The sequence below is a fragment of the Crinia signifera genome, chromosome 1 (assembly GCF_055691185.1).
Source record: "Crinia signifera chromosome 1, ASM5569118v1, whole genome shotgun sequence".
Lineage (NCBI taxonomy): Eukaryota > Metazoa > Chordata > Amphibia > Anura > Myobatrachidae > Crinia > Crinia signifera.
In genome coordinates this window covers 835,799-858,215 of record NC_139217.1, presented here as the reverse complement: position 1 = coordinate 858,215, position 22,417 = coordinate 835,799, and the positions used below count along the sequence as shown (strand labels likewise).

The window sequence follows — 22,417 nt, the reverse complement described above, 5'->3', positions numbered from 1 at the left end:
CAGTTTCTGACAGGGGAAGTAGTGGCCCCCGCCTATACAATGCTGCCGTTTCTGACAGGGGAAATAGTGTCCCCCGCCTATACAATGCTGCTGTTTCTGACAGGGGAAATAGTGTCCCCCGCCTATACAATGCTGCTGTTTCCGACAGGGGAAATAGTGGCCCCCGCCTATACAATGCTGCTGTTTCTGACAGGGGAAATAGTGGCCCCCGCCTATACAATGCTGCTGTTTCCGACAGGGGAAATAGTGGCCCCTGCCTATTCAATGCTGCTGTTTCCGACTGGAGAAATACCGGCCCCCGCCTATACAATGCTGCTGTTTCTGACAGGGGAAATAGCGGCCCCCGCCTATACAATGCTGCTGTTTCTGACAGGGGAAATAGCGGCCCCCGCCTATACAATGCTGCCGTTTCCGACAGGAGAAATAGCGGCCCCCGCCTATACAATGCTGCCGTTTCTGACAAGTGAAATAGCGGCCCCCGCCTATACATTGCTGCTGTTTCCGACAGGGGAACTAGTGGCCCCCGCCTATACACTGCTGCTGTTTCTGACAGGGGAAATAGAGGCCCCCGCCTATACAATGCTGCTGTTTCTGACAGGGGAAATAGCGACCCCCGCCTATACAATGCTGCTGTTTCCGACAGGGGAAATAGTGGCCCCCGCCTATACAATGCTGCTGTTTCTGACTGGGGAAATAGTGGCCCCCGCCTATACAATGCTGCTGTTTCCGACAGGAGAAATACCGGCCCGCCTATACAATGCTGCTGTTTCCGACAGGGGAAATAGCGGCCCCCGCCTATACAATGCTGCTGTTTCCGACAGGAGAAATAGTGGCCCCCGCCTATACAATGCTGCCGTTTCTGGCAGGTGAAATAGCGGCCCCCGCCTATACAATGCTGCTGTTTCCGACTGGGGAAATAGTGGCCCCCGCCTATACAATGCTGCCGTTTCAGGTAGGTGAAATAGCGGCCCCCGCCTATACAATGCTGCTGTTTCCGACAGGAGAAATAGTGGCCCCCGCCTATACAATGCTGCTGTTTCCGACAGGGGAAATAGTGGCCCCCGCCTATACAATGCTGCTGTTTCCGACAGGGGAAATAGTGGCCCCTGCCTATTCAATGCTGCTGTTTCCGACTGGAGAAATACCGGCCCCCGCCTATACAATGCTGCCGTTTCCGACAGGGGAAATAGCGGCCCCCGCCTATACAATGCTGCTGTTTCTGACAGGGGAAATAGCAGACCCCGCCTATACAATGCTGCCGTTTCCGACAGGAGAAATAGCGGCCCCCGCCTATACAATGCTGCCGTTTCTGACAAGTGAAATAGCGGCCCCCGCCTATACATTGCTGCTGTTTCCGACAAGGGAACTAGTGGCCCCGCCTATACACTGCTGCTGTTTCTGACAGGGGAAATAGAGGCCCCCGCCTATACAATGCTGCTGTTTCTGACAGGGGAAATAGCGACCCCCGCCTATACAATGCTGCTGTTTCCGACAGGGGAAATATTGGCCCCCGCCTATACAATGCTGCTGTTTCCGACAGGAGAAATACCGGCCCCGCCTATACAATGCTGCTGTTTCCGACAGGGGAAATAGCGGCCCCCACCTATACAATGCTGCTGTTTCCGACAGGAGAAATAGTGGCCCCCGCCTATACAATGCTGCCGTTTCTGGCAGGTGAAATAGCGGCCCCCGCCTATACAATGCTGCTGTTTCCGACAGGGGAAATAGTGGCCCCCGCCTATACAATGCTGCCGTTTCTGGCAGGTGAAATAGCGGCCCCCGCCTATACAATGCTGTTGTTTCCGACAGGGGAACTAGTGGCCGCGCCTATACAATGCTGCTGTTTTCGACAGGGGAACTAGTGGCCCCCGCCTATACAATGCCGCTGTTTCCGACAGGGGAACTAGTGGCCCCCGCCTATACACTGCTGCTGTTTCCGACAGGGGAACTAGTGGCCCCCGCCTATACAATGATGCTGTTTCCGACAGGGGAACTAGTGGCCCCCGCCTATACAATGATGCTGTTTCCGACAGGGGAACTAGTGGCCCCCGCCTATACAATGATGCTGTTTCCGACAGGGGAACTAGTGGCCCCCGCCTATACAATGCTGCTGTTTCTGACAGGGGAACTAGTGGCCCCCGCCTATACAATGATGCTGTTTCTGACAGGGGAACTAGTGGCCCCCGCCTATACAATGATGCTGTTTCCGACAGGGGAACTAGTGGCCCCCGCCTATACAATGATGCTGTTTCCGACAGCATTGAAGGCAGATTTTGACAAAACAGATCCAACTTTAAAACAAGTAGGATGTGTTTCGGCGGGAATGGACGCGGATTGTGCAATTCACGCCTCTTTTTCCACAATCTGCAGCCATTTTCACTGACACAAGACAGTCAGAACATTGAGGGCCTTATTTTGCTTCACTCGCACTGCAGGGGCCACAGATGTAACGGGATATGGTCATTTGGTCTACAGCATGATGATCAACAATCATTGGGTCAACACCATTAGGTCGACATGCAGATAGGTCGACATGGCTTTAGGTCGATATTTGTCTAGGTCAACATGGCTTTAGGTCGACAGGTCATTAGGTCGACATGGGGTTTTGACAGTTTTTTTGAGCCGACATGTGCCGACAGTCGGTATTTCATACCCTACCATCCACTAGGGCGCGGAGGGAGAATAAAATTGTGTGCCGAGCGCAGCAAGCCATGCGAGCAGACGCGGTGCTATGTTTCAGTGTCCATATCGACATTTTGGTGAAAAAGAGTGAAAAACCACTAAAACGCACCATGTCGACCTTTTGCTTGTGTCAACCTTTTCACCTTTCGACCTAAACCCATGTTGACCTAATGACCTGTCGACCCAAACTGATGTTGACTTAACCTATGTCGACCTAATGGTATCGACCCAATGCTTGTAGACCAACTTGTAGACAAAACGATCTCAATCCGATGTAACGTGCAGAGAGAGAATTAGGTTTTGGTGAGTTATTTTTTTTCTGTGCAGGGTAAATACTGGCTGCTTTATTTTTACACTGCAATATAGATCTCAGTTTGAGGTAAAACCCCACCCAAATCTAACTCTCTCTGCACATTACATCTGCCCCACCTGCAGTGCATATGGTTTTGTCCATTTGAGAAGGAATTTGCCTTTTTGAATGAACCAGAAAAAGAGCATGAAATCCAACTGTTAAACTCGAGCCGGGCGAAAACATCTTGGGAGTCGGACCGTCGGGATGTTGGGACTATGGGAGAAGCCACATAATGTATACCTGCAGACACAGGACAACACAGGTGCAGCACATAGGTGGGACTGATTGGTTAATGAATGCCTGGGAGGAGGCATCAATAGCTGACAAGCTGGCCCAGCACTTTCTTAGTGACCAGCATAGAGTCAGTAGCAAGGTCGCAGGACACTGAATATTCATTAGGATGTGATTGCTGGAACCACACATCATGCTGTCTGTACCATCCTTACTACAGGCCATTGGTTCAGTGAGCTGGAACCTCCTGCCCATACCTCCCAGCATGCCCCTCCCCAGGAGGACACATCGCTCTGTTCCTGGGATTCCCTGGTAATGTATGATTGCCAGCACCTGTGGTGACACCTTTCTTATCAGTTACCTAGCTCCCCACAGGTGCTGGCAATCATACATTATCCATACCTCCCAGCATGCCCCTCCCCAGGAGGACATATCGCTCTGTTCCTGGGCTTCCCTCTTAAGGTATGATTGCCAGCACCTGTGGTGAACAGGTTAATTGCTAAGAAAGGCGTTACTAGTTTCACAACAGGTGCTGGCAATCCTACATTACCAGGGAAGCCCAGGAGCAGAGCATTGTGTCCTCCTGGAGAGGGGCATGCTGGGAGGTATGGATAATGTAGGATTGCCAGCACCTGTGGGGAGCTAGGTAACTGATAAGAAAGGTGTCACCACAGGTGCTGGCAATCCTACATTACCAGGGAAACCCAGGAGCAGAGCAGTGTGTCCTCCTGGAGAGGGGCATGCTGGGAGGTATGGATAACGTATGATTGCCAGCACCTGTGGGGAGCTTTGTAACTGATAAGAAAGGTGTCACCACAGGTGCTGGCAATCCTACATTACCAGGGAAGCCCAGGAACAGAGCATTGTGTCCTCCTGGAGAGGGGCATGCTGGGAGGTATGGATAATGTATGATTGCCAGCACCTGTGGGGAGCTAGGTAACTGAGAAGAACGGTGTCACCACAGGTGCTGGCAATCATACATTACCAGGGAAGCCCAGGAGCAGAGCATTGTGTCCTCCTGGAGAGGGGCATGCTGGGAGGTATGGATAATGTAGGATTGCCAGCACCTGTGGGGAGCTGGGTAACTGATAAGAAAGGTGTCACCACAGGTGCTGGCAATCATACATTACCAGGGAAGCCCAGGAACAGAGCAGTGTGTCCTCCTGGAGAGGTGCTTGATGGGAGGTATGGATAATGTAGGATTGCCAGCACCTGTGGGGAGCTAGGTAACTGATAAGAACGGTGTCACCACAGGTGCTGGCAATCATACATTACCAGGGAAGCCCAGGAGCAGAGCATTGTGTCCTCCTTGAGAGGGGCATGCTGGGAGGTATGGATAATGTAGGATTGCCAGCACCTGTGGGGAGCTAGGTAACTGATAAGAACGGTGTCACCACAGGTGCTGGCAATCATACATTACCAGGGAAGCCCAGGAGCAGAGCATTGTGTCCTCCTGGAGAGGGGCATGCTGGGAGGTATGGATAATGTATGATTGCCAGCACCTGTGGGGAGCTAGGTAACTGATAAGAAAGGTGTCACCACAGGTGATGGCAATCATACATTACCAGGGAAGCCCAGGAGCAGAGCATTGTGTCCTCCTGGAGAGGGGCATGCTTGGAGGTATGGATAATGTAGGATTGCCAGCACCTGTGGGGAGCTAGGTAACTGATAAGAACGGTGTCACCACAGGTGCTGGCAATCATACATTACCAGGGAAGCTCAGGAGCAGAGCATTGTGTCCTCCTGGAGAGGGGCATGCTGGGAGGTATGGATAATGTAGGATTGCCAGCACCTGTGGGGAGCTGGGTAACTGATAAGAAAGGTGTCACCACAGGTGCTGGCAATCATACATTACCAGGGAAGCCCAGGAGCAGAGCATTGTGTCCTCCTGGAGAGGGGCATGCTTGGAGGTATGGATAATGTAGGATTGCCAGCACCTGTGGGGAGCTAGGTAACTGATAAGAAAGGTGTCACCACAGGTGCTGGCAATCATACATTACCAGGGAAGCCCAGGAACAGAGCATTGTGTCCTCCTGGAGAGGGGCATGCTGGGAGGTATGGATAATGTAGGATTGCCATCACCTGTGGGGAACTAGGTAACTGATAAGAAAGGTGTCACCACAGGTGCTGGCAATCATACATTACCAGGGAAGCCCAGGAACAGAGCATTATGTCCTCCTGGAGAGGGGCATGCTGGGAGGTATGGATAATGTATGATTGCCAGCACCTGTGGGGAGCTAGGTAACTGATAAGAAAGGTGTCACCACAGGTGCTGGCAATCATACATTACCAGGGAAGCCCAGGAACAGAGCATTGTGTCCTCCTGGAGAGGGGCATGCTGGGAGATATGGATAATGTAGGATTGCCATCACCTGTGGGGAACTAGGTAACTGATAAGAAAGGTGTCACCACAGGTGCTGGCAATCATACATTACCAGGGAAGCTCAGGAACAGAGCATTGTGTCCTCCTGGAGAGGGGCATGCTGGGAGGTATGGAGCACTATGTCCTCCGGGAGAGGGGCATGCTGGGAGGTATGGAGCACTGTGTCCTCCTGGAGAGGGGCATGCTGGGAGGTATGGAGCACTGTGTCCTCCTGGAGAGGGGCATGCTGGGAGGTATGGAGCACTGTGTCCTCCTGGAGAGGGGCATGCTGGGAGGTATGGATCACTGTGTCCTCCGGGAGAGGGGCATGCTGGGAGGTATGGAGCACTGTGTCCTCCGGGAGAGGGGCATGCTGGGAGGTATGGATCACTGTGTCCTCCGGGAGAGGGGCATGCTGGGAGGTATGGAGCACTGTGTCCTCCGGGAGAGGGGCATGCTGGGAGGTATGGAGCACTGTGTCCTCCGGGAGAGGGGCATGCTGGGAGGTATGGAGCACTGTGTCCTCCGGGAGAGGGGCATGCTGGGAGGTATGGGGCACTGTGTCCTCCGGGAGAGGGGCATGCTGGGAGGTATGGAGCACTGTGTCCTCCTGGAGAGGGGCATGCTGGGAGGTATGGAGCACTGTGTCCTCCTGGAGAGGGGCATGCTGGGAGGTATGCCTGCACCTGGACCTGCCCAGTAACCAATACTGGTGAATGCGGAGCCGGAATTGAAGGTTACATGCGTGTGACACTCACCTGTACCGCGTGTTCCTTGAAGAACCTAAGTGCGTGTGCAAAGACCACCAGCGCCTGCACCTTCTTCCCGTTCACGGCTTCCAGCTCTGTCTTCATGGTAAGGTCCTGAGAGACAGATCAATACTACGGAGATTATCCTCTAGGTATAGTGACACATATAACAATCTAGAGATCTCCATTGGTTATACGGAATCGGTACATCTGTCAGAATGAACTTAGGTCTACAGTCATTAGGTCGACCCCCACTAGGTCGACTGGCAGGAAGGTCGACATGGGCCAAGGTCGACATGACTTAAGGTCGAATTTGCATAAATGTCGGCATGAGGAAGGTCGACTGGTCATAAGGTCGACATGGGTTTTACACTGTTTTTTGATCCGAATGACACAGTCGACATGGACACAGTTGGCAATGAGAATCGGACCCTCGCTTCGCTCGCCACAGCTTTAATAACCTCCTCTACGCCCTAGTGGATGGTAGGGCATGAAATACCGCCTGTCGGCACATGTCGGCTCAAAAAACAGTGAAAAACCCCATGTCGACCTTATGACCAGTCGACCTTCCTCATGTCGACCTTTATGCAAATTCGACCTTAAGTCATGTCGACCTTGGCCCATGTCGACCTTAAGTCAGGTCGACCTTCCTGCCAGTCGACCTAGTGGGGTCGATCTAATGACTGTAGACCTAAGTTCATTCTAATAGATGACCGCATCCCGGTTATACGCAGGGGTGGCATTTGTGACTTGCCACCCCACCCCCTCCCTCCGTACTGTCCCACCTAGGACCTGGCAGCAGCTCTTACGCTGGTGCTGTGAATTTTCATCTTGAACTTCTCAAAGTAGAGCCAGTCTCGGGCCTCCTCGGGGTCCAGGTCATGGTAGAAGTCCCGGGCGGTGTAGCCAAAGCTGTGGAAGGCTTTCTCTGGGGTCAGCAGCAAACTTGTGGGGGTTTTCTGGTGGGCCACTCCTGGGTCCCCTCCTTCCCATTTCCTAAGGAAGAATATCAGAGAGCTCTGTCTTACTGTCCCACTGCCACCAGGCGTCCGTCACACTGTCCCACTGCCACCAGGCGTCCGTCCCACTGCCACCAGACCGGTCTTCCAACCCTTACACAGTCACTTGCTTCTATAACTTGCTGGTAACTTGGATTCCTAATATCTCTGAATAGTGACCCTTTCTGCTGTAACAAACGCTGCTGGTAACTTGGACTCCTACTCCTGCATCCCAACATCCTAACATCCCTGCATACTGAGTAACTTACATTTGTGATTATTGGTCTGTATTTGGGGAGGAAAGGATATTGTTGTATTAGTGGGGGGTGTATTGGACTTTCCCCATTTACACTTCACAGCAAACCTTTTGCTGTGGGTTGACACCGGTCTGAGACCTTTCTATTTAAACTGAATCTGGACGGCTGGTTGCCATGTGCGGCTGCGTAGTGTGCTGCTAGTTGCCGTGTGCGGCTGCGTAGTGTGCGGCTGGTTGCCATGTGTGGCTGCGTAGTGTGCGGCTGGTTGCCATGTGCGGCTGCGTAGTGTGCGGCTGGTTGCCATGTGTGGCTGCGTAGTGTGCGGCTGGTTGCCATGTGTGGCTGCGTAGTGTGCGGCTGGTTGCCATGTGTGGCTGCGTAGTGTGCGGCTGGTTGCCATGTGTGGCTGCGTAGTGTGCGGCTGGTTGCCATGTGCGGCTGCGTAGTGTGTGGCTGGTGTCCATGTGTGGCTGCGTAGTGTGCGGCTGGTTGCCGTGTGCGGCTGGTTGCCATGTGCGGCTGCGTAGTGTGCGGCTGGTTGCCGTGTGCGGCTGGTTGCCATGTGCGGCTGCGTAGTGTGCGGCTAGTTGCCGTGTGCGGCTGCGTAGTGTGCGGCTGGTTGCCATGTGCGGCTGCGTAGTGTGCGGCTGGTTGCTGTGTGCGGCTGGTTGCTGTGTGCAACTGGTTGCCATGTGCGGCTGGTTGCCATGTGCGGCTGCGTAGTGTGCGGCTGGTGTCCATGTGTGGCTGCGTAGTGTGCAGCTGGTTGCCGTGTGCGGCTTGTTGCCATGTGTGGCTGCGTAGTGTGCGGCTGGTTGCCATGTGCGGCTGCGTAGTGTGCGGCTGGTTGCCGTGTGCGGCTGTGACTGTGTAAAGTGTGAGGAAATATTAATACGAATATTGGAGATATTCCGGAGATATACAGGAAAGGACAGGAGGACAGGAACACCGATGGCTGATTAAGCTGGAGGTGACATAAATCACCAAAGGGGGATCATGCTGGGGAGACGTTAGCAGTGGTAGATAGAGAGGGCTGCGGCTGGCAGCCAATGGGTGTCGAGGGAGGGGTTTAGCAGGGCAGAAGGGTCCTGTGACCAGAGTTCAACTTCCTCTCTGGGGAATTTTTGATCCTGGTAGGACACTTTGCTGCTGGCTCCCGCGTTTTTGCTTAGTTTAGGCTAATAACTTCTTTTTCTGCTTCTATCTATTCCTACTCTGTCCCTCTCACTCTCTAGTCTGTCCCTCTGTCTAGGCAGGTTACATAGTGCGAGTAGTGGAGCTTACCATGCCCCGTCCGTCGCGCACCGTTAGGCCCCCCGCCCGCCTGGCTGACGGCCTGGACACTCCTGTGCCCGCTGCCGGAGCCTATCCGGGCTTGCGGCGGGGAGCGGGGAGAGGTCGGGCGTCTGCCCGAGGTACAGGCGCGGGTGCTGGGCGTGCGCGCGCGTCCCCCGCTGATGACGCGGCCGGCGGCGCTGACGCGGCTCAGGCAGCCGGGCGCTCGGCCGCGTCGCTAAGGCAGAGGGGACGGGGAGGCAGGGGGGCTCGCAGCGGTGCTGCGCGGGGCTATAATAACGCTGTCAGGAGTTCTGGCAGAGGCGTCGCTGCGGGCGCTAGGCCCGTGGCGGCGCATGCGCAGTCGGCCCCGCGAGCTGGCGGGTCTCAGCAGGTCGATAGCAGTGACCAGGGATTTTGGGTTACCCCGTTACATGGGGGCCCAGGGCACTCAGCAGGGCGCCCTTCCGGCATCCCCCTGCTGGCTAGCCGGCTGGCTAGGGCTAGGCCCACTGCTGTGGCAACAGCACCACCTGCTGGCCGCCCATCGCAGATCCCTCGCTTGGCCAGCAGGTTGAATAGAGGGGTGATTAATTTGCATCAGGCGACAGGGGCCGCAGGGGGTATTGGGGAGGCGGTGAACCCCCCCCCCTCTCCCTCGGCTAGTGTGGGGGCGTCCCCTTTGCAGGCTGCCAGACGGCAGTGGCTGCGGCGAGCCAGGCTTTTGCCCAGGCGCGGGAGGGGGGTTGGTGCCATAAGGGCACCGGTGTCGAGGGCGTTGGCTCTGCCGGCGCAACAACCTGTAGAAACAGTGCAGTCAGAGGATAGGTGGCAGCAGCTGGTATCCGTACTGGTCCCCCTGCTAAGCCACAATTCCCAGAGTTCCCCCGAGCTGCTCCCCGAAGTGTCCCCCCCGCAGGGTGCGGTCTCTACCACGCCCACGGCCGTTCGGGTGACTTCACATGCCGAAGATACAACAATGCCTGGCGCACTGGCCGGTGCAGGGGATGCACCCGGCACAACGGAACAGACTATGGCCGTCGCCGTGGCAGGAACTGCAGGTAAGGCGGCAAGTAAGAAAAAACGGCGCAGGCGAAAATCGCGCACGTCCTCTTCCTCCTCCGGGTCCAATTCCGTGACGTCAGAGGAAGAAGGGGGTCGTAGGTCACGACGTAGGCACCGGCATTCTAGGCGGCGGCGCCGATATTCCCGGTCCACCAGCGGGAGTTCGGGTTCCCCATTCTTCCCCAAAGGGAACGTGGTGCGCTGCGAATACACGGCAGTGTGCCGGGGTTTGCGTCAGAGTGTGCGCGAGAGGATTAATGAAGGGAAATACGTGAATTTTTTCACTCTAACTGCGCAGGCGGAGAAGGACTACCGCACGGCAAAGCGAAAAGGGGGCATGGGGGAGGCCGCCTATTGTTCTTACCAAAGATGGCAATCGGGGTTGTTTATGTTTGCCGCTTGCTATCTGGAGACGAGGCCTGAGGAGCACATGAACATGGTGCGGTATATGCATATGATACACGAAATGTTCATGTCCGATGGCGGCACGGCGTGGAAGTCTTATGATGAGGACTTCAGACACAAACAGTCGGGGTCATTCATCATAGACTTTGGTTGTAAGGATGTAGAACTATGGGTTGGGAAGAGACCTGTATCCTCCAGTGCACCTCCCCCTCCTCCTCCTACCCCTCCCCCCCCACCGACGCCGCCAGCTGCTGGCGTGGTGGCCCGCCGGGGTAATGCTCCCTTTCGGAGTGGCGCGGGTGGCGCACCCGCGGGCAGATGCTTTGGCTTTAACGGGGTGGGCTGCAACTTGGGGGCACGCTGTAGATTCAAACATGCCTGCGCCCGCTGTTGGGGTCCTCACCCGGTCAGGGATTGCAACCGGGGCAGGCAGGGGGGGATTACGCCCAGGCCTGGTGCCGGGGCTGCTCAGCAGTAAGGCCCCCTCCCCAGTCCGGGTGGATCGCATGGCCGGATGGCTGAGCGAATACCCGGACAAAACCAGTGCGGTTTTCCTGGGTGATGGTTTCCGGTTTGGCTTTCGCCTACCCGTTAGGGGCGAGGTTAACACGGGATCCCCCAGGAATTTGAAATCCGCGGTTGACATGCCCCATATTGTGCTGGAAAAGGTGGCTAAAGAGGTGGCTTTGGGGCGGATGGTGGGACCTTTCGCGGCTCCTCCCGTCGGGGAGCTAGTGCTCTCCCCGGTGGGGGTGGTCCCGAAAAAGGAGGCGGGTAAGTTTCGGCTTATCCAGCATCTGTCCCACCCACCAGGCTCATCGGTGAACGACGCGATTCCTGAGGAGTTGTGCCGGGTCACTTATCAGTCCTTTGAGCAGGCGTTGGCCATTGTGCGGGGTTTCGGCACAGGGGCGTTGCTGGCGAAGATTGACGTGGAGTCGGCCTTCCGACTGATGCCACTGCATCCGGATTCGTTCCGGTTCATGGGCTTTCGGCTACCCACGGGTTTTTACGTGGATAGGTGCCTGCCCATGGGCTGTTCGATCTCTTGCGCATATTTCGAACAATTCAGCACTTTCCTGCATTGGTGCGCGCAGAGGGAGTCGGGGGAGCGGGGCTTAGCCCATTATCTGGATGATTTCCTATGCGTGGGTCCGGCTGGATCCCCGCGTTGCGCGGCACTTCTGGAGATAGTGCAGAGATTGTTTGGATTTTTCGGAGTGCCCATTGCTGCTGAGAAAACGGAGGGGCCGGTCACCTGTCTCTCATTTTTGGGCATTGAGATCGATACGCTGGACGGCTGCTGCAGGCTTCCCCTTGATAAGCTTGAACGGCTACAAGGGGTGGTCTCGGTAGCTCTGTGCGCGGGTAAGCTTAGGTTGCGCCAGCTGCAGTCACTGCTAGGTTTGCTGCATTTCGCATGCCGGGTGATCCCCATGGGTCGGGTTTTCTGCAGAAAGCTCGAACGCGCCATGGCGGGCATCCGGCACCCGATGCATTTTGTACGCTTATCAGCTGAGCTAAAAAGGGACCTCCGGATTTGGAGCTCCTTTTTGGAACATTTCAATGGGGTATTGATATGGCCGGCTCCGCGCCGTAGCAATGCTCAATTGGAACTGTTCACAGATGCGGCCGGCGGGAATGGTTTTGGGGCCTACCTGCACGGATCATGGTGCGCCGAACCATGGCCTGTGGAGTGGGTTGCCGAGGGCCTCACAAGAAATTTGCTGCTTCTAGAATTGTTTCCTATAGTGGTGGCGCTAGAACTGTGGGGGGATAGCCTGAAAAATGCATCCATAGTTTTCTGGTGCGATAATTTAGGAGTGGTTCAGGCCATAAATCGACAGGGCTCCTCTTCTCTTCCAGTACTGCGGCTGCTGTCGCGTTTGGTGTTACGTTGCCTACTGTTGAACATCCAGTTCGTTGCCAAACATGTGCCGGGGGTAGAAAATTCCATAGCTGATGCGCTTTCTAGGGGGGATTGGGCACGGTTTCATGCCTTGGCCCCTAATGCTGGCATGTTTGGTGAACCCTGTCCCCCTTATGTTTGGCAGATGATCAGGCCGGCATGGAGGGCTTAGCCATGCGGGCCATCGCACCCAGGACTTTGCGATGCTACCAGGAAGGGTGGCTTGAGTGGGAGCGTTTCAGGTTATCCTCCGAGCAGGCAGGTAAGACGCCTAGATCAGCTATGGTGTCTTTCGTTTGGCACCTGTATTCATTGAATTGTTCTGTTGCCGCTGTTAGGCGGGTGCTTTCTGGGGTATCATTTTTCTCTGCTTTGTATGGTCGTGCTGACCCGTCTAAGTCATTTTTGGTTTCTAGGGCTTTGAGGGGCTGGCAGCGGGCCACTCCGGCAGTCTCCGACCGTAGGCGTCCGATTGATATTGCGCTGCTCCCACCGCTGCTGGGTGCCCTGCGGGACATATGCTACCCACGATACGAGGTGCTGTTGTTCCGGATGGCATACGCAATGGCATATCACGGGGCCTTTAGGATCGGGGAGCTGGTGGCACCGCGTAAGAATGCCCCGTCGCCTTTGGATGTGGCCGATGTGGTGGTCCAAAGGGATTCGGTGTTGTGTCACATGCGACGATCCAAGACTGACCAGGCTGGGAGGGGGCGGTGGCTGTCCCTGCTCCCATGTCCAGTGGAAGGGGTATGTCCGGTTGAGATGGCCCTGGCCTTCCAACTGGTACGCCCTGACCGCCAAGGGGCGTGGTTGATGCATGAGGACGGGTCACCGCTTACTAGGTACCAATTCTGTCATGTCTTGGGCCGGGCGCTGGGGGCCTTGGGCCTCGATCCAAAGGAGTTTGGGTCTCATTCCTTTAGGATCGGGGCTGCTACGTCTGCAGCTGCGGGGGGCCGCTCCGACGCAGAGATTCAGTCTCTGGGCCGATGGCGCTCCGCAGTCTTTCGCAGGTACATTCGGCCAACTCTTTCTGTCACTTTACCGGATCATGGTTCACTGGAAGCATAAGCACTCGCCAACCTACTGTGGGGGTCTTGAGGTGTGTTCACATTTCCCCCGGGGGCACAATTCGGCTGATCTATAATTTGTCAAGGCGTACCTGATAGATTACTCCGGGGGTTTGTGTGTTTTGTGCCTCAAGATCTGGTGCCATGGTCCAAAAACTTTTTCTTTTTCCCCTCCTTTTGGATGCGTGTGTGGAGTTGTATTTGTAGGGTATGTTAATAGTGTTATACGATGTTGCAGGTCGGCAAGATGTCAGGAGCGTGTGGGTCATGGGCCATTCGTACGTCCATTGGGCCGCAAGATCGCCTGGGGCCTCAGATGTGTGCATGTATCCGGAAGCAAGAATGGTGCGGTGGCTGGGCGTGAGAGGCATGCGTTGGTGTGCCTTGCAAGAACACCTGTTAAGGGCTATGCAGAGCTATGGCACCCCCAGGGTGCTGATCTTACATTTAGGGGGTAATGATGTTGGGCAATGTACGACCCTAGAGCTGCGGTCCCTTATCATCCGGGACTTACATATTCTGGCGCAGGCGTGGCCAGATTGCAAGCTAGTTTGGTCAGCTATGGTGCCCAGGCGAGTATGGAGGTCGGCACGATCTTGCCCGCGGGTGGATAGCTCTCGCAAAAAGGTGAACGCAGCCGTAGAGAGATATGTATTGGAGAATGGAGGTGGCGTCATCCGACATGATGGCATCATTTTTCGAAGGGAAGATCTTTATAGGGAGGATGGGGTGCATCTGAGCCCGGAGGGAATGGCTATGTTCCTGGCTGATTTGTTTTTATGGTTAAGAAGTTGGTGCTGAGCGTTTTTCTTTGCTGTTGGTGGCGGTGCTGCGGCTTAGGGCCTAGCTTGGCGGTAAAGAACGGTCAATTGTGTAGACTGGAATGTGTGTAGACTAGTGGGTGAGCTCTCCAGGCATCGATTGTCACGAGCCATACTTCTATGCACGGAAGATGGCTGCCACCACCGACCCGGGTGGTTGGCTGGGAGAGTTGGTCACCAGCGGTGTGTGAATGGTATGGTGACCCTACCCCACCCCCCTTTTCTTTAATCTGACCGTTCTTTAGTGCCGCCACCAAATATATATATATAGTTTAGTCTGTTGTCAAAATAAATTTGACATTCATTATTTTGAAACGCCAGCACTTGTGTCCGTGTCGTTATTTGTAGATAAGTTATTAAGTTAAGTGTTAAGGTCTGTTAAGCATGAGAGTACCGATGGTGAATTTAATCATCTACCTTCTAATTTCACCCAAACAGACTGCTACCAACATACAGTACAACAGTGAGCTAAGGACCTCACCACCTCCAACACATTCTGAGTGTACAGCCCTCAACAAGCTCCCTGCCTGCAGGTCTGTAACACCTATGCTCATAGCCAGTACTGTATATATGTCCCTCTACACCTGCTTCTCTCTCTCTGCACTGTATATATGTCCCTCTACACCTGCTTCTCTCTCTCTGCACTGTATATGTCCCTCTACACCTGCTTCTCTCTCTCTGCACTGTATATGTCCCTCTACACCTGCTTCTCTCTCTCTGCACTGTATATGTCCCTCTACACCTGCTTCTCTCTCTCTGCACTGTATATGTCCCTCTACACCTGCTTCTCTCTCTCTGCACTGTATATATGTCCCTCTACACCTGCTTCTCTCTCTCTGCACTGTATATGTCCCTCTACACCTGCTTCCCTCTCTCTGCACTGTATATGTCCCTCTACACCTGCTTCTCTCTCTCTGCACTGTATATGTCCCTCTACACCTGCTTCTCTCTCTGCACTGTATATGTCCCTGTACACCTGCTTCTCTCTCTCTGCACTGTATATGTCCCTCTACACCTGCTTCTCTCTCTGCACTGTATAGGTCCCTCTACACCTGCTTCTCTCTCTCTGCACTGTATATGTCCCTCTACACCTGCTTCTCTCTCTGCGATGTATATGTCCCTCTACACCTGCTTCTCTCTCTCTGCAATGTATATGTCCCTCTACACCTGCTTCTCTCTCCCTGCGCTGTATATGTCCCTCTACACCTGCTTCTCTCTCTGCGATGTATATGTCCCTCTACACCTGCTTCTCTCTCTGCACTGTATAGGTCCCTCTACACCTGCTTCTCTCTCTGCACTGTATATGTCCCTCTAAACCTGCTTCTCTCTCTCTGCACTGTATATGTCCCTCTACAACTGCTTCTCTCTCTCTGCACTGTATATGTCCCTCTACACCTGCTTCTCTCTCTCTGCACTGTATATGTCCCTCTACACCTGCTTCTCTCTCTGCACTGTATATGTCCCTCTAAACCTGCTTCTCTCTCTCTGCACTGTATATGTCCCTCTACAACTGCTTCTCTCTCTCTGCACTGTATATGTCCCTCTACACCTGCTTCTCTCTCTCTCTGCACTGTATATGTCCCTCTACACCTGCTTCTCTCTCTCTGCACTGTATATGTCCCTGTACACCTGCTTCTCTCTCTGCACTGTATAGGTCCCTCTTCACCTGCTTTTCTCTCTGCACTGTATAGGTCCCTCTACACCTGCTTCTCTCTCTGCACTGTATATGTCCCTCTACACCTGCTTCTCTCTCTCTGCACTGTATATGTCCCTCTACACCAGCTTCTCTCTCTCTGCACTTTATATGTCCCTCTACACCTGCTTCTCTCTCTCTGCACTGTATATGTCCCTCTACACCTGCTTCTCTCTCTGCACTGTATATATGTCCCTCTATACCTGCTTCTCTCTCTCTGCACTGTATATGTCCCTCTACACCTGCTTCTCTCTCTCTGCACTGTATATGTCCCTCTACACCTGCTTCTCTCTCTCTGCACTGTATATGTCCCTCTACACCTGCTTCTCTCTCTGCACTGTATATGTCCCTCTACACCTGCTTCTCTCTCTGCACTGTATATGTCCCTCTACAACTGCTTCTCTCTCTGCACTGTATATGTCCCTCTACACCTGCTTCTCTCTCTCTCTGCACTGTATATGTCCCTCTACACCTGCTTCTCTCTCTCTGCACTGTATATGTCCCTCTACACCTGCTTCTCTTTCTCTGCACTGTATATGTCCCTCTACACCTGCTTCTCTCTCTCTGCACTGTATATGTCCCTGTACACCTGCTTCCCTCTCTGCATTGTATATGTCCCTCTACACCTGCTTCTCTCTCTGCACTGTATATGTCCCTCTACACCTGCTTCTCTCTCTGCACTGTATATGTCCCTCTACACCTGCTTCTCTCTCTGCACTGTATATGTCCCTCTACACCTGCTTCCCTCTCTGCATTGTATATGTCCCTCTACACCTGCTTCTCTCTCTGCACTGTATATGTCCCTCTACACCTGCTTCTCTCTCTGCACTGTATATGTCCCTCTACACCTGCTTCTCTCTCTGCACTGTATATGTCCCTCTACACCTGCTTCTCTCTCTGCACTGTATATGTCCCTCTACACCTGCTTCTCTCTCTCTGCACTGTATATGTCCCTCTACACCTGCTTCTCTCTCTCTCTGCACTGTATATGTCCCTCTACACCTGCTTCTCTCTCTGCACTGTATATGTCCCTCTACACCTGCTTCTCTCTCTCTGCACTGTATATGTCCCTCTACACCTGCTTCTCTCTCTGCACTGTATATGTCCCTCTACACCTGCTTCTCTCTCTCTGCACTGTATATGTCCCTCTACACCTGCTTCTCTCTCTCTGCACTGTATATGTCCCTCTACACCTGCTTCTCTCTCTGCACTGTATATGTCCCTCTACACCTGCTTCTCTCTCTGCACTGTATATGTCCCTCTACACCTGCTTCTCTCTCTGCACTGTATATGTCTCTCTACACCTGCTTCTCTCTCTGCACTGTATATGTCCCTGTACACCTGCTTCCCTCTCTGCACTGTATATCTCCCTCTACACCTGCTTCTCTCTCTCTGCACTGTATATGTCCCTCTACACCTGCTTCTTTCTCTCTGCACTGTATATGTCCCTCCACACCTGCTTCTCTCTCTGCACTGTATATGTCCCTCTACACCTGCTCTCTCTCTCTCTCTGCACTGTATATGTCCCTCTACACCTGCTTCTCTCTCTGCACTGTATATGTCCCTCTACACCTGCTTCTCTCTCTCTGCACTGTATATGTCCCTCTATACCTGCTTCTCTCTCTCTGCACTGTATATGTCCCTCTACACCTGCTTCTCTCTCTGCACTGTATATGTCCCTCTACACCTGCTTCTCTCTCTCTGCACTGTATATGTCCCTCTACACCTGCTTCTCTCTCTCTGCACTGTATATGTCCCTCCACACCTGCTTCTCTCTCTCTGCACTGTATATGTCCCTCTACACCTGCTTCTCTCTCTCTGCACTGTATATGTCCCTCCACACCTGCTTCTCTCTCTGCACTGTATATGTCCCTCTACACCTGCTCTCTCTCTCTCTCTCTCTGCACTGTATATGTCCCTCTACACCTGCTTCTCTCTCTGCACTGTATATGTCCCTCTACACCTGCTTCTCTCTCTCTGCACTGTATATGTCCCTCTATACCTGCTTCTCTCTCTCTGCACTGTATATGTCCCTCTACACCTGCTTCTCTCTCTGCACTGTATATGTCCCTCTACACCTGCTTCTCTCTCTCTGCACTGTATATGTCCCTCTACACCTGCTTCTCTCTCTCTGCACTGTATATGTCCCTCCACACCTGCTTCTCTCTCTCTGCACTGTATATGTCCCTCTACACCTGCTTCTCTCTCTCTGCACTGTATATGTCCCTCTACACCTGCTTCTCTCTCTCTGCACTGTATATGTCCCTCCACACCTGCTTCTCTCTCTCTGCACTGTATATGTCCCTCTACACCGGCTTCTCTCTCTGCACTGTATATGTCCCTCTACACCTGCTTCTCTCTCTCTGCACTGTATATGTCCCTCTACACCTGCCTCTCTCTCTCTGCACTGTATATGTCCCTCTACACCTGCTTCTCTCTCTCTCTCTCTGCACTGTATATGTCCCTCTACACCTGCTTCTCTCTCTCTCTGCACTGTATATGTCCCTCTACACCTGCTTCTCTCTCTGCACTGTATATGTCCCTCTACACCTGCTTCTCTCTCTCTGCACTGGATATGTCCCTCTACACCTGCTTCTCTCTCTCTGCACTGTATATGTCCCTCTACACCTACTTCTCTCTCTCTGCACTGTATATGTCCCTCTACACCTGCTTCTCTCTCTCTGCACTGTATATGTCCCTCTACACCTGCTTCTCTCTCTCTGCACTGTATATGTCCCTGTACACCTGCTTCTCTCTCTGCACTGTATATGTCCCTTTACACCTGCTTCTCTCTCTGCACTGTATATGTCCCTCTACACCTGCTTCTCTCTCTCTCTGCACTGTATATGTCCCTCTACACCTGCTTCTCTCTCTGCACTGTATATGTCCCTCTACACCTGCTTCTCTCTCTGCACTGTATATGTCCCTCTACACCTGCTTCTCTCTCTCTGCACTGTATATGTCCCTCTACACCTGCTTCTCTCTCTGCACTGTATATGTCCCGCTACACCTGCTTCTCTCTCTCTCTCTGCACTGTATATGTCCCTCTACACCTGCTTCTCTCTCTTTGCACTGTATATGTCCCTCTACACCTGCTTCTCTCTCTCTGCACTGTATATGTCCCGCTACACCTGCTTCTCTCTCTGCACTGTATATGTCCCTCTACACCTGCTTCTCTCTCTCTCTGCACTGTATATGTCCCTCTACACCTGCTTCTCTCTCTCCCTGCACTGTATATGTCCCTCTGCACCTGCTTCTCTCTCTATATGCACTGTATATGTCCCTCTACACCTGCTTCCCTCTCTGCATTGTATATGTCCCTCTACACCTGCTTCTCTCTCTCTGCACTGTATATGTCGCTCTACACCTGCTTCTCTCTCTGCACTGTATATGTCCCTCTACACCTGCTTCTCTCTCTGCACTGTATATGTCCCTCTATACCTGCTTCTCTCTGCAATGTATATGTCCCTCTACACCTGCTTCTCTCTCTGCACTGTATATGTCCCTCTACACCTGCTTCTCTCTCTCTGCACTGTATATGTCCCTCTACACCTGCTTCTCTCTCTCTGCACTGTATATGTCCCTCTACACCTGCTTCTCTCTCTCTGCACTGTATATGTCCCTCTACACCTGCTTCTCTCTCTCTGCACTGTATATGTCCCTCTACACCTGCTTCACTCTCTCTGCACTGTATATGTCCCTGTACACCTGCTTCTCTCTCTCTGCACTGTATATGTCCCGCTACACCTGCTTCTCTCTCTGCACTGTATATGTCCCTCTACACCTGCTTCTCTCTCTCTCTGCACTGTATATGTCCCTCTACACCTGCTTCTCTCTCTCTGCACTGTATATGTCCCTCTACACCTGCTTCTCTCTCTCCCTGCACTGTATATGTCCCTCTACACCGGCTTCTCTCTCTCTGCACTGTATATGTCCCTCTACACCTGCTTCTCTGTCTGCACTGTATATGTCCCTCTACACCTGCTTCTCTCTCTCTGCACTGTATATGTCCCTCTACACCTGCTTCTCTCTCTCCCTGCACTGTATATGTCCCTCTGCACCTGCTTCTCTCTCTCTCTGCGTTGTATATGTCCCTCTACACCTGCTTCTCTCTCTCTGCACTGTATATGTCCCTCTACACCTGCTTCTCTCTCTGCACTGTATATGTCCCTCTACACCTGCTTCTCTCTCTGCACTGTATATGTCCCTTTATACCTGCTTCTCTCTGCAATGTATATGTCCCTCTACACCTGCTTCTCTCTCTCTCTGCACTGTATATGTCCCTCTACACCTGCTTCTCTCTCTGCACTGTATATGTCCCTCTACACCTGCTTCTCTCTCTCTGCACTGTATATGTCCCTCTACACCTGCTTCTTTCTCTCTGCACTGTATATGTCCCTCTACACCTGCTTCTCTCTCTCTCTCTGCACTGTACATGTCCCTCTACACCTGCTTCTCTCTCTCTGCACTGTACATGTCCCTCTACACCTGCTTCTCTCTCTCTGCACTGTATATGTCCCTCTACACCTGCTTCTCTCTCTCTGCACTGTATATGTCCCTCTACACCTGCTTCTCTCTCTCTGCAATGTATATGTCCCTCTACACCTGCTTCTCTCTCTCTGCACTGTATATGTCCCTCTACACCTGCTTCTCTCTCTGCACTGTATATGTCCCTCTAAACCTGCTTCTCTCTCTCTGCACTGTATATGTCCCTCTACAACTGCTTCTCTCTCTCTGCACTGTATATGTCCCTCTACACCTGCTTCTCTCTCTCTCTGCACTGTATATGTCCCTCTACACCTGCTTCTCTCTCTCTGCACTGTATATGTCCCTGTACACCTGCTTCTCTCTCTGCACTGTATAGGTCCCTCTTCACCTGCTTTTCTCTCTGCACTGTATAGGTCCCTCTACACCTGCTTCTCTCTCTGCACTGTATATGTCCCTCTACACCTGCTTCTCTCTCTCTGCACTGTATATGTCCCTCTACACCAGCTTCTCTCTCTCTGCACTTTATATGTCCCTCTACACCTGCTTCTCTCTCTCTGCACTGTATATGTCCCTCTACACCTGCTTCTCTCTCTGCACTGTATATATGTCCCTCTATACCTGCTTCTCTCTCTCTGCACTGTATATGTCCCTCTACACCTGCTTCTCTCTCTCTGCACTGTATATGTCCCTCTACACCTGCTTCTCTCTCTCTGCACTGTATATGTCCCTCTACACCTGCTTCTCTCTCTGCACTGTATATGTCCCTCTACACCTGCTTCTCTCTCTGCACTGTATATGTCCCTCTACAACTGCTTCTCTCTCTGCACTGTATATGTCCCTCTACACCTGCTTCTCTCTCTCTCTGCACTGTATATGTCCCTCTACACCTGCTTCTCTCTCTCTGCACTGTATATGTCCCTCTACACCTGCTTCTCTTTCTCTGCACTGTATATGTCCCTCTACACCTGCTTCTCTCTCTCTGCACTGTATATGTCCCTGTACACCTGCTTCCCTCTCTGCATTGTATATGTCCCTCTACACCTGCTTCTCTCTCTGCACTGTATATGTCCCTCTACACCTGCTTCTCTCTCTGCACTGTATATGTCCCTCTACACCTGCTTCTCTCTCTGCACTGTATATGTCCCTCTACACCTGCTTCCCTCTCTGCATTGTATATGTCCCTCTACACCTGCTTCTCTCTCTGCACTGTATATGTCCCTCTACACCTGCTTCTCTCTCTGCACTGTATATGTCCCTCTACACCTGCTTCTCTCTCTGCACTGTATATGTCCCTCTACACCTGCTTCTCTCTCTGCACTGTATATGTCCCTCTACACCTGCTTCTCTCTCTCTGCACTGTATATGTCCCTCTACACCTGCTTCTCTCTCTCTCTGCACTGTATATGTCCCTCTACACCTGCTTCTCTCTCTGCACTGTATATGTCCCTCTACACCTGCTTCTCTCTCTCTGCACTGTATATGTCCCTCTACACCTGCTTCTCTCTCTGCACTGTATATGTCCCTCTACACCTGCTTCTCTCTCTCTGCACTGTATATGTCCCTCTACACCTGCTTCTCTCTCTCTGCACTGTATATGTCCCTCTACACCTGCTTCTCTCTCTGCACTGTATATGTCCCTCTACACCTGCTTCTCTCTCTGCACTGTATATGTCCCTCTACACCTGCTTCTCTCTCTGCACTGTATATGTCTCTCTACACCTGCTTCTCTCTCTGCACTGTATATGTCCCTGTACACCTGCTTCCCTCTCTGCACTGTATATCTCCCTCTACACCTGCTTCTCTCTCTCTGCACTGTATATGTCCCTCTACACCTGCTTCTTTCTCTCTGCACTGTATATGTCCCTCCACACCTGCTTCTCTCTCTGCACTGTATATGTCCCTCTACACCTGCTCTCTCTCTCTCTCTGCACTGTATATGTCCCTCTACACCTGCTTCTCTCTCTGCACTGTATATGTCCCTCTACACCTGCTTCTCTCTCTCTGCACTGTATATGTCCCTCTATACCTGCTTCTCTCTCTCTGCACTGTATATGTCC

General features: G+C 52.8%; 1 protein-coding gene across 2 annotated transcripts in view; it reads right to left on the bottom strand.

Annotated features, from left to right (window-relative positions):
* HSPA12B (heat shock protein family A (Hsp70) member 12B) overlaps positions 1–22,417 on the bottom strand; it is a 233,325-nt gene that overhangs the window by 103,791 nt on the left and 107,117 nt on the right. For both annotated transcript variants that reach the window (XM_083156289.1, XM_083157094.1), the window contains exons 5-6: positions 7,186–7,372; positions 6,386–6,490 (exon numbers count right to left, since the gene is read on the bottom strand). In XM_083156289.1, coding sequence (XP_083012415.1) covers positions 6,386–6,490; positions 7,186–7,372 — 292 coding nt within the window. The remainder of the gene's footprint in view (positions 1–6,385; positions 6,491–7,185; positions 7,373–22,417) is intronic.